This window comes from Rhopalosiphum maidis, chromosome 3 (assembly GCF_003676215.2).
Source record: "Rhopalosiphum maidis isolate BTI-1 chromosome 3, ASM367621v3, whole genome shotgun sequence".
In the NCBI taxonomy this organism is placed as follows: domain Eukaryota; kingdom Metazoa; phylum Arthropoda; class Insecta; order Hemiptera; family Aphididae; genus Rhopalosiphum; species Rhopalosiphum maidis.
In genome coordinates, this window is record NC_040879.1 from 46,996,906 (window position 1) to 47,015,455 (window position 18,550).

General features: G+C 26.4%; 1 protein-coding gene across 4 annotated transcripts in view; it reads left to right on the forward strand.

Annotated features, from left to right (window-relative positions):
• Positions 1-18,530, forward strand: part of LOC113556064 (ral GTPase-activating protein subunit alpha-1) — a 30,384-nt gene extending 11,854 nt beyond the window's left edge. Inside the window, exons 13-39 of one of the 4 annotated variants that reach the window (XM_026960787.1) lie at positions 1,187-1,309; positions 3,635-3,824; positions 5,042-5,164; positions 5,226-5,336; positions 5,418-5,543; positions 5,606-5,790; positions 5,853-5,945; positions 6,046-6,201; positions 6,284-6,415; positions 6,589-6,714; positions 6,778-6,945; positions 7,008-7,118; positions 7,238-7,399; positions 7,547-7,768; positions 7,848-7,997; positions 8,087-8,282; positions 8,353-8,522; positions 8,594-8,778; positions 8,844-9,006; positions 9,103-9,231; positions 9,299-9,457; positions 9,552-9,710; positions 10,529-10,656; positions 10,759-10,904; positions 11,000-11,098; positions 11,720-11,852; positions 16,168-18,530. In XM_026960787.1, the coding sequence (XP_026816588.1) occupies positions 1,187-1,309; positions 3,635-3,824; positions 5,042-5,164; positions 5,226-5,336; positions 5,418-5,543; positions 5,606-5,790; positions 5,853-5,945; positions 6,046-6,201; positions 6,284-6,415; positions 6,589-6,714; positions 6,778-6,945; positions 7,008-7,118; positions 7,238-7,399; positions 7,547-7,768; positions 7,848-7,997; positions 8,087-8,282; positions 8,353-8,522; positions 8,594-8,778; positions 8,844-9,006; positions 9,103-9,231; positions 9,299-9,457; positions 9,552-9,710; positions 10,529-10,656; positions 10,759-10,904; positions 11,000-11,098; positions 11,720-11,835 (3,828 nt within the window). In that variant the 3' untranslated portion in view covers positions 11,836-11,852; positions 16,168-18,530. Of the gene's footprint in view, positions 1-1,186; positions 1,310-3,634; positions 3,825-5,041; positions 5,165-5,225; positions 5,337-5,417; positions 5,544-5,605; positions 5,791-5,852; positions 5,946-6,045; positions 6,202-6,283; positions 6,416-6,588; positions 6,715-6,777; positions 6,946-7,007; positions 7,119-7,237; positions 7,400-7,546; positions 7,769-7,847; positions 7,998-8,086; positions 8,283-8,352; positions 8,523-8,593; positions 8,779-8,843; positions 9,007-9,102; positions 9,232-9,298; positions 9,458-9,551; positions 9,711-10,528; positions 10,657-10,758; positions 10,905-10,999; positions 11,099-11,719; positions 11,853-16,167 lie in introns of those variants that run through there. The other 3 variants (XM_026960788.2, XM_026960789.1, XM_026960790.1) reach the window with 3 other exon arrangements.
• The last annotated feature ends 20 nt before the right edge of the window (positions 18,531-18,550 follow it).

An 18,550-nucleotide genomic window follows, 5' to 3' on the forward strand; every position in this document is an offset into this window, starting at 1 on the left:
CACAATACATGCAGTCCTCTTAAGGTATCTTTGGTATAATATTAGTTGAAATACTGATAATTATATTTAATAAAGTTGTGTTTGTTATAGTAAATTTGTTTATAATGTATAGGTATATAATGTAATATAATATAATGTTTCTCATATATTTAAATATTTATAAATGCTAGAACAGTTAAGTTTCTATCAATTGTTGATCATCTAGATTTAAAAATTTCTTTAGGCATAAAATAAAATATTTTGGTAGTCATCCCTGCTGGAATTTCAAAACAAGCGAACGTTTTCAGGTATTTTCTTTTAAGATGTTACTGTCAAATAAATGTTATTAGCATGAAAGTATTTGTTTGGTATAAATTAAGAGAGAAATTCAATAAAATAAATTATTTATTTACTTTAGTAAAGTATTTTTACCATAGGTATTTTTTTTCTTTCAAATATTACATTTTATTATTACACCACAAAATCTTGGTAATAATAATATTATATAACCCATTAGTAAATTAGTTGTTCGAAACTAACTCAATTGGTTTTAATTTTTATAAGAAACCATATTGTCTAACAAATGTGCCTGTAAATGTAGCATGAAATTCAATATTTATATAATTATATGGTTTTTAATGTTTTATGTACACAAAGATTATTTCAATATACATTTTATAATATGACATTGGTATAAAAATATTGGCATTTATAAACGAGCATGCTCTTGGCCACATTAATGTGTCTAACTTTGTTTTAGCTATGAGTGAATGCTTTAAACATATACAACATATATGTATGCAGTATTATAGCCATTATGGTTAAAAGGTTTTTACTAACTACTCTGGGGGTATATTTATTTGGTTAAGTAATTTATAATAATTCAATAAATATTTAGTCAATTAGTCTACTTTTATTATATTAAATGTTTACAGTATACATCATAATTTTAATCGTTCACATTACATTATTAGTACTCAGAACTCTGCATTTATAGTTTGAAATAAACAATTTTTTTAAATTTTATTTTGTCGATGTAAATTTAATTTATAAGTGAGAGTATTCAGAAAAATTGTATCACATTAATTGTTACACATCTACATGCATATATGTAAAATTATAAGGGGAAAATTTCAAATCTGAGCATGCTTGTGCCAAGTGTTAAGCAATTATAATATTAATTATCTAATGTTTTTATTTAATATAGACTTTGATTGTGACTTGGATAAAAGCTAATTTAAATGTACCCATTTCTGAGAAATTATGGGATCAGTTTCTAACAGTACTTTGTTCACTCACTCAATGGGAAGAACTCATAAGAGAGTGGTCGGTAAGTATTTTTTTTATTTATTTTATTTATACTATGATTATTTAGAATATATATTAATCTTAGTATTCACAATGTATCTACTGAAACATGACATTTTTAGAATTGCTTGCCATTGATTAACTTACTGTAATAGTTGTGTTGAATTTGAATTCAATTATAAATCATTAATTACAAAAAATGATTCTGAGCGAGATCATCTGTCAGCCTATATTTCTAAGGATATTTTATTATGAACTTATATTTCTACAAGTAATTTCATTTTCTTATTAGTAATGAGGTAGATTAAACACAAACAGTTTTGATAGAATCATAACATATATTAATTATTATTTTATGATATCATGTAATATATATACCTAACCTTTAAGTTTAAACTGGTGTACAATAAAATTATGTAAATAATTTTATACATAGTTTTGAAGTTTCGAGTCTCTATCAGAATCATTTTATTAAAATATAATAACAAAAATTGTTGATTGTTGTTTAAATAACCAATTTTATAAAAATTTGAAATTGAAATGTTTTAGAAATAAATTATTTTATTTATAAAGTATTTTTGAAATTTTTATATTGTTATAAGTGCAACTTATAAGATAATCTTTATATTACATTTTTTTAACTTTTTAACCTGTCATAAAATTGTTTAATAACTCTATTTGAACAAAAAAATAAAATCAATTTTAAATATTTAAAAAATATCCAAAACTTTTTTAAAATGATACAGTGTCTCTAATACATTTTTTTTTGTATTATAACAAATAAAAATTGATTTTGTTAAAAATTGGCATTGCGTAAATATTTTTTACTTATATTTTATATTTCTCAATTATTAAGATAAGTACAAGAAATGTTTATTTTTTATTCTGCAAAGTATCAGTGCGATTTAATTTGCTACTTACTTGTAGTCTTGAAGTTAAAGACATTTTCTCTATAATACAAAGTTTCATTTGACACAAAATAAAAATAAATCCCAGTAAAATCAATACATTCATTATTCTGCGTAGAATCTAAAATCATAATAAGTTTATCCATAAATATTTTATTCTTTTAATTAATTATATAATTTTTAGTTATAAGACTTGATATTTTATGCAATATTAATCATTTTTTAATTTTAATAATGTATTTTTTTTTATACTTAATATATTTCAATATTTAATAACAGTATTAGTAAATAGAATTTTGTTGAAATAATAATTATTTAAATTATAATTAAATATTGTACACATTATATTTTGCTATATTATTAAAATCCATTATTTTTTCAATGAGATACAAACATTATGTGTAATCATACAGTTTTTAAATACATTTTGCAGATAAATATGAACTTTATTTATTTAAAATTAAATTCAGATTTATGAAAACATGCATATTTAATAATTTAGTATAAACTATTTTATAATTACACTGTGCTTGATGTTTATAAAAAAATAATTATTTAAAATTGCGTGATTGCTTAATAGATCAATTAATAATAATAACTTACCATAGTTATAAATATATTTCTTTGTCTGATCATTTAAACCACAATTAAATGTTTTGTCTATTAATGATAATATATTGTGTGATTATCCTTTATTTTTAAAATATATTATCTCTTTTAAAACAAGCAAAAATTATTTTAATTTTAATGTTAAGAAAAAAAAAATAAGTTCATATTCAGAATTATGTTATACTTTGTCTTTTCTCTATTCATGTAATTTTTTAAAATAGTTAAAATAGTAATAATAAATAGGATAGATGTTGGGTTAAAATTATTAAAACACATATTAAAATAGTTTTAGTGTATTAACAGATAATGCTTTTTATTTATTGTTGGATATCTTGGTTTTAATTTGTTTCTATTTAAATAGAATTGGATTTTACAATTTTTCAAATTAATATTCATATTTTAAATTATTTATAAATATTTAAATTTGAATAGGTGTAATAGTAGAGGATAAGTGATAACATAAAATATTTGTTATAATATTTCGCACATAAAATTTTTAAATATTTATATATAATAATATTGTCACAATGATTTATTTACAAAATATTGTTATTAAAATATTAATCTAATAAAAATGATTAAAAACTTGCAAATTGCAATATCCATATTTAAATTTCTAAAATATTTAATTTTGTTATCATACATTTTTCATGTATGCTTTCATTAATGTTAATTAAACAAAATATGTATTTATTAAATAAAAATAATTTTAATATTATTTATACTTATTATTTCTACATAGTATTATACTATTATTTTTATCATTGAAAATTTAGAATGAAGGTTATTTGAAAAATGTTTTTAAATTCTTATTTATTTTTTCATTTTAGAAAACATTAGAAACTCTAACAAGAGTATTAGCCAGACATGTCTATGGTCTGGATTTAGCTGATTTGCCATTAGATCGTATATCGGATAAAAAGTCAAGAAGAAAACGTGGTAGTACTACACTAAACTCTACGTATAACATGTGTAATTTGTCACACACACGAGTAAACCAACAACGAGGTTCAGTGACAGGTAATTAATTTATCATATCATTATTTTGATTGAATATTAATGTCTCATGCATATAAATCAATCTTAGAGTTATTTTGATAATAATATATTATTTGTTTGACATTTAGACTTAAATAATGTAATGCCAATTGAGTATAACTAAATATAATATTTGAACATTTCAGAACCATTATACAAATATTTAGGTATAGCATGATTAGTTTTTTTTTGGAATGGGGGGAGGGGAGGGCTATTGCCTATAATAGTAAAAAAATGGTAAATGTATACGTCATATATTCTAAATATGTATCCTACGACTTTTTCGAGATTTTTTGGATTTGAAACAAATCTTTTTACAAATTTTACATGGTAAATTTGACTGTTGGAGAGTAGATTTGTTATATTTAATATAATAAATACTATACCAAATTAAATTCTTTCTGCATATTTGTATTTATATAAATTATAAAAACCATTCATTAAAGAACATTGCTTTATCAGTTTGACCTCTATGGTAAATGGTAACTATAAAAATTTAATCTCAAAAACTAAAAACAGTCTTGCCTGTAAATAGTTAAATTATTTATATTTATATACTTTAGTCTTAAACATTTTTTTTTATTTAAGCTTAAGTACTTTAATTTTATATAATTTAACCTCATGCCTAAAATAAAAACAAATAAAACTTAAAATAATAAAATCCAGTCATGTACTAATTAATGAGTTTCTCAATCAATATTAAAATTTTCAAAGAAAACATTGAATAAAAATACATATTATAATAACAAAAAAAAAATGTTTTATATGAAATTATTTAACAAATAAATATCTTGATAACTTTATAATTATTAAATATGTTTCAAGTATGTTTTTTACAAATTTGATTAAAAATAAATAAATAAAAAAACAGTTTCAGTTTCTATACACAATAATATAAAAAATGGTATATTTTATATAGAGTAAAAAAATGTGGGAGGCTATAGCCTCCTTTATCTTTCCATTCAACATATGTTGTTAAATATATTTATTTTTCGTAAATAAACTTAATCATTTTTTTCTTTTAAATTTATCCTACTCATAATTGTATTTAAGTCAAAAGCAAAGTAATATTTAATTTTAAACTAAAACAGAAATGTTTTGTTTTAATAGACGTTTATCTGTGGTCTATAACTTATATAGTTATGAGTTGGCTTAATATTTGTATGATATTATTATTAACTTTTTTTTTTTTTACCTAGACAATCAATCAGATAATACAACTAAAAGACGAACATTTATAAAACGATCAAATAGTGATTCAGATATATCATACTATTTATTTCAAAAATATAGTGACACTGATACAGTTTTCAATATTACTGGTATAATATTTAAAATCAATAAAAATTATTATGTATTTCATAAGTATTTTTCTCTGTATAGAAACACCAACAACAGATGACCTTAAATATAACTGGAAAGATGAAAAATCATCTAAGTGTTTATTTAATGTACGAAAATGTCATTCTTTAGAAAATTTATCACAATTATTAAGTAAGTTACTTATTAAAACAACTGTGTACAGAAATTATTCTACTAATTTCAATATTTTAATAATTAAATTATTTATTTTAGTGTTACGAATGCGAGACACACATTCAAGGTCACCCTCTCCAGTACCTTCAACTGGTATGGAAAGTAGTTTATTTAAAGAAGCGCACATGCAAATAGAAATTATGTCATCTCAGCATCCTTCTTCAGGTATAGTTTTATAATCAAATAAAGTTGAAACATTGTATTAAGATATTACTTATGTATTATAGAAAAAGTAACCAATAAAAAGTCAGTCATGTCTGGTGGTGATGTAAGAGGATGGACACCCGATGTTGCTGCAATATTATGGCGTCGAATGCTCAGTGCTCTTGGAGATGTAAATACATTAGAAAATCCTTTACTTCATGAACAAGTATTTCAATACTTACTGGACCTCAGCACAACTATGACCAAAGTAAATAATTAGAAATTTGTCTTTCATTTTTAAATTTTTAAATTAATGTATTTTTTTTATAGATATATCAAAACCAAGGAATGGTAGAAGAAGAGACATTTGTGTCTCTTGAATTAGTTCCACCAATTTCTGTGATTTCCCCTTGGTGTTTTCAGGCAAGTTAAAAGTGTTAAAAAAATTAATTTTTATTAAAAAATACTTTATATTTATTTTGTTTAATTTTTAATTATTATGATAATGTAATATTTTGTTTAGGCCCTAAAGTTACCAAAAGCTTACAGAAACGGTAAACTTCATGCATATAAGTTGTTATGTCAGATGACTTTAAATAATAGAGATATGCCTCAAGGACAAAAATATGTCACACAATTTTTTAAAGTTCTACATTACGGTTTAACTTCTAGTGATCAAGTAATTATAATCAAACATTTATGCATATTATTTTTGCAAACCAAGTAAATTAATATATATTTTATTTTATTATCTTTTACAGGAAGTCGTCAACACTATATTAAAAAATACTGGTTCTGAATTTTTTTCTCACCAACTTCCTGGTTTTACTTTGCTTACATTAGATTTTGTTCACGCTTGCAATGAAGTTCTTAGTGGAACAAACGTTGTTCTGGTAATAATATTATTATATTATGTTAAATATATTTATATATGTGTGTGTGTGTGTGTATGAGTCATTTTTAATTAGTGTAAAACAATTTATATTTTTTTTGAATTATTCACTTTTTATTAACTATTACTATTTAAAAATGTAATTAAGAGTAGTATATTTTTGTTATTTTACAGGCTCCACGTGCTGAAGCTGTGTCTATATTAGGCTCTCTGTTAAGTTTCCCTTCAAACCTTACCAAAGTACCTTATCTTAAACCAGATTGTCATCAGTTTGTTATAACATATTGTCCCGATATAAAAGTTAGTTTAGATAAAACTTTGAATCTTGTTGAATATAAGTCATATTATTATATTATTTTGTAGGACACAGTAATAACAATTATGTTGAAAGTGGCCAAGAGAGAACCATCAGCATTAGCAAGATGTATTTCCTTGTCAAATTTGGGCATTTTTTTATGTCAAGAATTAAGTAATAACAGTAAACATCCTTGTATTAAAGAAGCGATTATTACATTACTACATGCCTTACAAGTAAACAAATTTAATTTAATGCTTTATTTTAATTTAATCACTATGAAAATTCTTTCTTTCAGTTTAAAAATGAAAAAATTTCCCAAGTAGCTTGTGACAATGTTTTGCTGCTTTGTGATTATATACCAAGCTTGTTAAAACATTATCCTGATATTCCACCAAAAGTGCTCGAGGTAATTTATAATTGCCAATTAAGCATATATTTATTTTATGTTTACTATACCATAATTTACTCAATTAGTTTTGGAAAATGTTATACAATTTTAAGATATTTAATTATTTATTAATTTAGGTATTATCTGCAACATTAGCAAATATGTTACCAATCGGTGACAGGAATAAACGTTTATTAACATCTCTAGTATTTTGTTTGGCTGAATGGACAATGTGTATCCCTGTACCACTTTTGTTAGAGCTACGGTCTAAGCAAAGCTTATCAATGACTGTATTCATGGTATGATCTATAAATATTTGCAATTTATTAGTAATTAGTATGTTGTAACTATATTATTAACCATAAAGGATTAAAGAAACCAATTAAATAATCTTATGGCAATGATGGTTCAATAAATATTTAGTTAAAACTATATTATATCTTTAGGTTATTGATGCTTTGAGCAGAACATGTAATGATAAAACAATTGAACATCTAAAAAAAGCAACAGAAGTAAATTTAGAATATTCAAATGAATTTACATTTGATATTACATTAGACAATTTAAAGTCCAGCGAATCGAAAAGCAATAATAAATTTGGTGATCATATTATTACACCTACTCATTTAAATAGTACCCGACACTCACTTCAGATTGCTACTAGAATGGTTTGTATCAAAATATTTAAAACAAAAAAAATTATAAAAACTATTGTAACATTGGACATGTTTTATAACTATTTGACAGATAATTAACCATTTGTTAAATCATTTGGGCCAATTTCCGATGCTAATAGGACCTGCAAGATTATGTTCCATGGTATCTGAACACGATGACACTTTAAACTCTATTTCTGAACAACTTACGATTGACATATTTACTGTCCCCAGCATACAGGTATTTTAATTTTTTTTGCTCAAAATGTCCACATATAATATACCTACTTATTTGAATTCTAAACTTAATTTAATTAATATATTTTATAGTTATTTATGTCCATTACCAATATGTTGGTCATGTCTATAATCGAATTACCTGCATTAGAAACACCAGGTGGAGGAATCACAGCTGGTCTAAGAACAGGTTTAAATCAAGTGCGAGTTTTACAACGTGATTTAGTTGGAAAATCATGCTGGGATATTTCTCCACTGTACTGTGGTCCTAACTATGAACATGAAAGTGGTAACTAAACTTAAAAGACTTTATTAAAGCGAATCAAATTAAAGTATACTATTCATATTATTTCTTTTAGACGATAATTTGTTTATTATTAATCCTGTTCAAAAAAATAATGAAGCTGAAGAATCGATTGTTGTAACATACAGTACAAACTGTCAAACCCAACATACCATACGTCATCGAGCTCCTAATGTCTTACCAACTTTTGAAAATTCTGCAGACGATCTTGATAATCTTGATGATGTATGTTTGATTTTCTAAATTATTTTTTATTGATATCAATTATATAATTAATCTCATATTCGTGATAACAGTTACTCCAGTATGTTGGTTATACGAGTTCTGAATGTTTAGAAGACATGGAAATTTTGCTGAACAATCCTGCAGTAAAGTCTCCTATGACTTCACAATTAGAACAGGATATCATGAGTACAATTTTAGGACAAAGGTTCATGGACAACAGTTATACAGAAAAATTGAATACTGTACACTATAATCAGTAAGTCGAATATTTGTGTGTTAATAAAACCTTAATTTTTAATATTGTCTGAATTTTTACAAAAGTATGGAGAAACGACCTCAATGTAGTGTACATAAGTCTCCATTTCAAAATGGCCGTGCCCTATTTTCGGAATTAGGTTTTACAAGTTGGGACCAACGGCGACAAATCTATCAGCTTGAACGTAACGAAAAAGTCCTGAGAGAACTTCGTGTCCTCGATGCTCAAGTAATAATATAATAACTTTATGCTGAATACAATTAAATTACATAATATGAGCGTTGCAATAACATAAAATAACCTGTTACGTATTGTATGATTTAGTGTTGTAGAGATACTCACAAGATCGCCATCATATACGTGGCCGAAGGCCAAGAAGATAAGGTATCGATCATATCAAACACTGGTGGCAGTCAGGCGTACGAAGATTTTATTTCAGCATTAGCTTGGGAGGTAAAATCTATTGATGTCTTGCAAATCCGTTCTATCGAATTCAATTTTTTGTTCGTTCATGCATTAGGTGGAACTGGAAACTCACAATGGTTTTATGGGTGGATTGCAACGAAATAAAAACGCCGGTACAACAACCCCATATTATTCAACGTCGTTCATGGAAGTTGTATTTCACGTAGCCACCCGAATGCCGACAACAACTACGCAAGAAGCATACATACAAAAAGTGCGTCGATCATCGTTATATTGATTGCATTTCTTTCAGTCGCCCGTCGTTTTTAATCTATGCATCATATAATAAATCGTTTTATGAATCACAGGCCAGACACTTGGGAAACGATGAAGTGCACATTGTGTGGTCAGAACATTCCAAAGATTACAGACGTGGAATTATTCCTACGGAGTTCTGCGACGTTCTAATCATTATATACCCTCTACCAAACAATTTGTATAGGATTCAAGTCTCCAGAAAACCAGAAGTAAGTAAAATCTTACACATAAATATGTAGAATGATGTAGTAAATACTCAAAATCAGTTTAAACTAAAATTTACTATAGTAAAAAATAGTTATACTTAATTGTATTGATCATTAGATTTTATTTTTAATTGTTACGTACCTAATTAGTTTTTAGTTTTAGTTTTTTAGAAAATACTAGTATGATTTAATATATTTTTAATAATATTATCGATTATTAGTAAAATTGAAAAAAATAAAAATCCTTAAACAACTGCCTATATGGTTTGTTATAAATCTTTAATTAATTTAAATATATTTAAAAATAATAATGCATTTCATAAAAAAAATTGTAGTAGTGGCTATGTATGATTAGAAGTTGTAAATACATAAAAAATATAAGTCATTCATACTGTTTACTATTAATCAGTAATCACTATTTAGTTAACTCGTGGTATAACAAACTTTATTCTTGATCCCTTGGTATTCGCTTTACCGCGAGTAGACTGTATTTACATGACGTGCTTATTTGTAAAAATATGTAATTTATAATTAGATGTAAATAAAGTAACTAGAATTTACATGGTAGCCATTAATCAAAAAAGCTTTACCTACCTGTAAATAACTGTCTTATTGTTATTGTTAGGGACTTAGGTAAACTCCATATAAGCTTTTACTAATAAATTATAATTCTGGGCGTTTACTGAAAAATATGTGTTGTATATTGTTTGCTTACAACCGATATCAACCTAAGAATAATTGATTAAATACGACTATGATAAAATTGATAATTTGTATTTGTTTTTATTATATTTTTTAATCTATAATATTTTTTCCTATAGGTACCATATTTTGGGCCACTTTACAACGAAGTTATCGTTCAAAAATCAATTTTAGCCAATGTTGTGCGTTGCACGGCAATAAATGCATCGTGTGCCAAACGTAGCATGATACCTTTCTACCAACAATAGTACGTTGACTATTTTTGTACCTATTAAAAGTTAAAACGATATTGACGCATATTGCAATCGTCTTAATCGTCAGTAAAATTTCAAATAAATACATTTTACAGTTACGAAGAGAGATGGCGGTCATTAGATATGATCATGAAGAATTACAAACACTCCAGCACCTTCGAAGAGTTTATATCAAACGTATACTCACCCGTCCAAACTACGTCTCCATTCCAACAACAGCCTTATTTAAGAAGCAATTCAGGTACTTGTATAATTAAATCGTAAAATAATAATATAATATGTACTTAAAACACCGATTCATTGTGAATAAGAGCAAATCGTCTTTTAATATGTTAGAAAAATACAAGTCAGACGATTTCGTATTGTCCGGTTCGTCTTCATCCAATTTAGCTGCGGCACTCATAGACTCGTCTCACCGGAATAGGAACACTAAAGGTAACTCACACGCTTCAGCCCACAACGTAGAGTTCAATTTTATTATTGACATATAACTGATTTACACTTAGTGTAATAATATTATGTTGCAGTGTGCAAGCCCCATTTCATTAAATATCAGGATAAATCTATAATGTACTAAGTGATTTTTCTAAGTATTAACGTTTTTGAAAAATATATTTTTTACATTAAGTTGTTAAACCTATGTATTATTATGTTCCTAAACAGAGTATTTTTTAAACATTTCAATGTATACAATTATATTTTTTAAGCGTTTAAAGTTTTGATCAACGAAGTGGTGTGTCGCAGAGCCCGTAGAAGTATAAACCGTTAAATGCTGGCAAACCACTCGGCTCGTTTAAACTTTAAATATATTTATAACTATAATCAACACTTTGTCTGAAATTCAATTTTTGTTTAAATATATAGAAATAACTCCAAAAAAATATTTTGATTTAGTACATAAAATTAAAATTATGCAAATAAAATATTTTTAAAAACGTTAATAGTTTCTGAATCAATGTTCTTTGATAAATTAATCACCATATATAAATATATCATATACGGTTAACAGACACACTTTTCTTTTAATAATATATAGTTATACATATATGTGTGTAGGGCTATCAATAGATTGGTCTAAGAAGAACGGGACTGATGTGGATGTGTTAATATCAGCTGGGATATCGCCTAGGCCCCACAAGAAATTAACTTCACATCAGAGTCTTATGCGATAACGTTGTCGAAATTAATGGTACCTACAATATTTTTCGTTTTCCGTGTGCGTCGTATTTGTCCAACTTAATAGCATGCACTGAAATGGTTTACTGTTGCATGTATTTTTGTTTTGTTCTGTTTTGTTTTGTTTGGTCGTAGATTTGATTAACATGTACCAATATTGTACTATTATTGATAATTGATATTTGACTGCAGTATAAATGTATTATTCGATCGATATCATGTCAATAGTTATATTCGATTGATATACTTTAGCTGCTGTTCAGGAAGTATATGATTTTTGCTAATCGTTTGTATTTATTCCTAACAAACATGTTATTATTAATCTTTATTGTTTTTAGTAGGTATTGTTTTTATTAGTTTTATTAGATAATCTCGATCACTCTGGGATAATTGTTGTACAATAATATTTAATATGTATATATTGTGAGTTGTGACTACAAATGATTATTAAAAATCGATTTGTTTTGTCTTGATCATATTATAAATGCGTAAAAGTATAATAATAATTCATAATATATAATGTGTTGATTGCGTAATGTGTTATACGAATAACGTGTTACCTACAAGACTTTATTTTTTTTTAATAATTATGAACTACAGTCGTGTAAATAGGTTGGGACTTACCCCACTTAAATTCTTAACAAGTCCCCTTTAACAATTCTCGAGTATGTGTAGTATTCATACAGTACTTATACTTAATTATTCAATACATTTTTCTTAAATGAATTTATTCAACACAGTTTGACGCAATATACTTAAATCAGGAGATTGATGCCTTTGATAATTAAGCCTATTTTTGCCATTGTTAAGAAATGACTGTAGACATTTAATTAAATTTAAAAATTAATATAAAATCCAAGGTGTTTCGTAAAAAATTATTGTTAGTATCTATTAGATAAATTATATTCTGCTTTCATAAAAGCTTTTTAAAGTAAATGTTTTAAAAACTATTAGAGTTTTTGCATAGTGTAGTAGTTGATATCTTTGGATATTATTTACACGCGTAAATTATATGCCAGTATCTGTGTATTTGTGTGTGTGTGTGTGTGTGTGTGTAAAAAAGTACATATTTTCGTCAAGCCATCAAAAACCATGTTATATTAGTAGTTAAGTAAAGTTAAATTTTAAAACTAAAAACAATAACATATCTATTTAAGAATATTGAAAATGTAATGTTAATTGTTAATCTTGTAATGCGTAATAAACATATAGGAGGTAATAGAAAGAAGACGTAAATAAGATAGTCTTGCAAACGTTCAATACAGGTAGAAAATATACATTCATAAAAAACAAATGTATGTAGTTGGTTTTAGAGTGATCTGACCAGTTACTGTCAAACTTATAGGTAAGAATAGTATCTAGGCAACCTCATAGTCCTTTATTTGTATTCTTACCTAATAAAGTTAGATAATTGGCAAATTAGTCAATTTAATTCAATACTAAAGCTAATGACAGTAAATTGGTTCCGCTTAATGAAGATATTTTGCTATGCTGTGCGTTTGTTTAAGACTGAGACGTTACTCATAGATTGGGTGTCCTAATTTCTGACTTATTATCAAACTTAAATGTAAAAACATAATCTGTGTTCTTTTGTCAATTGTTTAACGCTATTTTAATTTTTCAGCGAGTAGGTATGTAAAATATTGTAAAAAATTGACGAGAAAATATAGATAATGTTCTTACCTTTAAGTTTGATAATATGCCACTTCACTCTAATATTTAAACTAAAAAAATTGTAACTGCTAAACGTATATTTTGGCGTGGTATGTGTTAGTTAGACGGAGACAATACACGCAGGTATGAAGTCCTTTAACTTACAAAAATGTAATTACATTTAATTAAATTAGTGTTTCTAAAACAAAAATACCGATTTTATAAATCCTTAAATAGTTTTCAAACAAATAAAAAAAAAGTAAGTGTCGAATAATAAGACCGTGATGGATGTTTTAAATTTGAATTCAATGATACATCATATTGGCTTTACAAAAAATATTGAGCGGCAACGGTCCATCGGCCTATCACTAAGTAAATACTAAATTTTATAATACATTTTTCGGTATTGCTATTAGGTAGAGAAATTTATTTTACTATTAGTAATATAATTGATCTAATATTAATTTAAAACACATTTCATTTGAGAATATCGTTATATGTTTAAAATATATAACAATATGCATAAAAGCTCTGTGTCCCTAGACATAATTTTTTTGAATTATAACAAAATAATGAATATCGTTATTCATAATTTAATTATGTATGTAATTTTGTCTATAAATAACTCAAAACTATAGGAAATTTAATATTCACTGTTTTTCACAATACAATATCAAAAATTTGTGGTAAAATAATTATTATTTGGATCAATAACCAAAATGTCATAAAAAATTGATCTTTCTGGAAAACTTTTTTGTATAGGTAAAAACTTATATATTAATAATAAATAAATTTTTTTACAAATTTCTAACTACAAAAAAATTTGTAAGTTTTCGATATTTAGACAATTTTGTCAATATTCTAAATTTAAATACTTATAAAAAAATATTGTCTTTAAATTTCTTAAATTTTTTTTAGTATACCTATGCGATCACCTAATTTATTATTAAGTACATCTATCTCAACCCTCAAAATGAAAAATCACTGCATTTTTCTACAACTTATTGAGTTTTTTCGATAAATGTTAATAAAATATTTTGCTTGGTCAAAATGCTTCAAAATTTAACCCAAGAGTCCTCATAAATTGTTCTTATTGTAGTTAAAGTATACCAAATTTTCTTGGTAAAATTTTGAAAAAGTACAATTTTTTTAATAATATTTTTCAAAGTTCAAATTTTGACCAAAATTAGGTATTTATTTAATTGAAAAGTATCTATTTTGTTATTGTCATGAGATTTAAAGAATTTCACTGAAAAGATTTGAAACTTATCTCCATTACGTATGTATTTCTATGCACGATGATATTTTCAAAAAAATTGATTTTTTAAGCCATTTATACTATTTTGCGCGCGGTATTGATTTATATGTTATGACTGTTGTCTATTATGAGTTATTATAGTTAATAATAATTAATATGTGATTATTCTGTTAAAAATTAATTTATGTTTAACTAACGTGCCATTATGACTATACTATAAAATAGAAAAATGAATTACTTTAAAATATAAATAATATATTATAAAATATTCTTATAATAGAAATTAGAAACAGATTGGCACTCTGATCTTTTCAGCTTAGAATAGTGCTTTGCGTATAATAGCTCAACATTGATTTCAGACTTAATAATAAAATACAATATAGCCTTACTCCGAGATCACTATATTAATTCGTATAATATATTATACGAAATGTTGTGAGAGGAGAGATTTACGGTTTTAATCAGTCTGCAATAGTCAGTTTTGTAACTGAAGCAGCGATTGGAAAAAATTTCAATGATTAACTGATGATTAAACTTTACGACTTAACAAGTTACGAGTATCTATAACTAAAAATTTTGTGAATTTCATTAATTATTCTATTGCTTAAGAGGAAGATAAATTCACATGTGTTATCCGTCCTACAAACATAAAACATTCCAAATGTGTGTTCAAAAGTTCAATTTTGTGTGGTAACTTATAAATTATAATAATTGAATGAATTGAGTCGAATTCGTAAAATCTTAAAAATTCCCATAATTTGCATAATACAAATTAAAATATCGTAAAAGACCCGTGTACAAACATAAATAATGATCATATCTTCATATTTGATTATAGGCACAATTTTAATGGTTTTTCAATATTTTTTTTATCTCATTATAAATTGGAAATGATAAACAAAAAATTGTTATATTGTACCTTGTACGTTTGTGAGACGGACACAACATAATATGCTGGTAGACTCCTCTATATTAAGATGATGTAATATCGATGTTTAAATAAATAAAATTTCACTCTTTAGAATAATTAAATTATTTAAATAATCATATGCTATGATTAAAAATCAATTTAAAATCATTTTCCATGATTAATTTTACTGATTAATTTTTGCATAGTCAAATATGATATAATATTTCAACATCAATATTACATCATTTATTTACCTATGTTTAATATAATTCATGCATTTTTTACTCATAGATAAAATCCGTATCAACTTAATCGGTTAATCATATACATTTTTTCCCTTGACACTGAACTGAAAATAGCAATTATTTAAGTGAACTACAGCATGTATTACACCTCCGCTGCCTGTCCTAGTCCATTTTGAACTCAAATTTCCCGACGTCGAATCAATTTATTTTCGTATTGCATTTTTAAGCGACATTCATGTGTAATATTTTACTAATGTTACAGTTGAAGCGGAAATGCAAACCGTCCGCCTGCAGTGAATAAACCACACCAACACCGCCTGCACGTCTGCCGTCCATACACAAATATATATATAATAGTACCTATATATAATATATGCCATATAAAAGTGTTTGTTCAATCCGTCGCGGTCAAGAAGAGAGATCGCCGACGAAGGGAACTCCTCTGCAGCTCAGTCGATTGTGCGTTATACTTCCGGTCGATGATCGCGGTATCTTGTCGCGCGCACATGGTCGTCGTCAAATCGTGTGTGACGTGTACGCAAAGACGATGACCGAGCAGAAGACGATCGAGCGGAACACGCCGTGCGTTAAAGTACAAAATATTCCAAAAATAAAAAATACAACAGTTTCCTCGTCCTATCCACTTACGACGCTATTTTCGCACCACACATTATAATATACTAATGAGTTACTATTTTTTTTTTTTTTTTTTTTTTACTTTCAACTATACACAACCGTTCTTATAATTATTATTCGAACTATGTATTTTATATTATTTCTTTTATTATTACTGTAATTGTTATTATTTCTACCGATCCGTCCCGTGTGTACTTAAACCGTTGTTGTTTAATTTAGCTATACTCCGAAACCTAGACTGACGTGTTCTATTTCGTGTATAATAATATGCGCCCCCTACCCCGCAATCATACATTATTAATTATTATTATACTCGAACGTACTCTATAATAATGTGATATAGTATATATCAATAAATGCGTATTATAATAATAGCGACACGACAATAACATTTACCTATTAATATCAGATGCGTTTTGTTTTCTCGACACGTTTCGTGCATGTTATCTGCAATTACGACGTTTCAACGATGACAAAAAAATAGTAATTTTAAGTTTTAACACCTGTACGGGATGGTCCCACCCTACCTCGTTCGCGCGGCGTACTACACGGCTCTATACCCATGATGTACGGCCATCGGTTCACGTACGTCATAGACTACGCATAATATTGATAGTTTTAAACGGTTTATGGTGTATGGCATTAGATGATAATATTATATTGCGATCGAATCGGTTTTACATATCTTTAACGTGACACGTAAATATTATATTTTTTTATTCTCGACAAGCCCCGCGCGCGGCCCGCGGTAGGCGCCCATCAGTCGAATTATTTTTTCATTTAGCACAGCTACGACACGCGTCATTTCATCGTTTCGTATTATCATAAATATAATTATTATTACGTGACAATAAAATACGCGCGCAACACTGTTCGTTATTATATTAACCGAATAATATATTATGTGTGTCGCGGTTTAATTATACGCGTGTCCAAGTAATATATAATAATGGCAACATAATGTCCTTACTATTTTTTTCCCTTGTTTTTTAATCGTTAATACGCGATGTCGCGTATTACTTCTGTCGTCATTACTGTAGGTATTAAAATATAATTGTTTGTTATTTTTTATTTCACGTTTTACTGCGATCTCGTTTACTCACGTTTGTTTAACTTAAGTCGATTACATTCAACGGAGGATTACACCTTCTACTGTGGCGCTGTAACGCCAACGGTATTGATAATTCTTATAATATAGCCGCGTTTGAACGTATTATTGTTCTTTATACTATAAAATGTGCACTAAAAAACTTTCTTCTTGTATAATATTAAAACATGTTATCATTTATTGTGTTTAGGTACTTTTTAACACGTTTTATACTCTATTCACATAGATATATTTATTATATGTATTTTAATATTTGAACGTAACTCATATATTTAATTTTTTCCAATTTTTAATCTGTGATTTTTTCTCTAGTTATTTTTATTTATTTATTAATTTTATTATTATTACTATTTATTATTTTATTATTATGTATTATTATAATTATTTTATTTCTGTTTCTAACTTCTAACCGTTATACGCATTAAGTTCAAACACATCTATCGGTATGCTCGTCGCGCACAGTATTAACGCTATCCACAAAAATGACGGGTGTACCACCACATCAGTACCCAGTGGCGCCGATGTCATCGGAAATCCATATTATATAACAAATTTCTGTATACCTATCGCACAACCCAACCCACCAGATTCATTAATTCCTGTTTTACAATCATTTATTGTTGAAATAGTTGTTCGAAGTTTTCACCAATTTCAAACTACAGTGCACCCACATAAATTACCTATGATATTAATCACCCGTTGAATCAAAGGTTCGGCGCCACTGCCAGTACTTACTTCGGACTTCCTATCCAAACATCTTTATAATAATAGCGAATAATGTAATATTTTCATATTACAGTGTAATGTCGACGCGACGACCGTACACGCCGTCGTCGTCTCGACAAAAGGGTTAATATATAGCTAAATAATTTTATTTTTTAAATAAGTAATAAATAATATA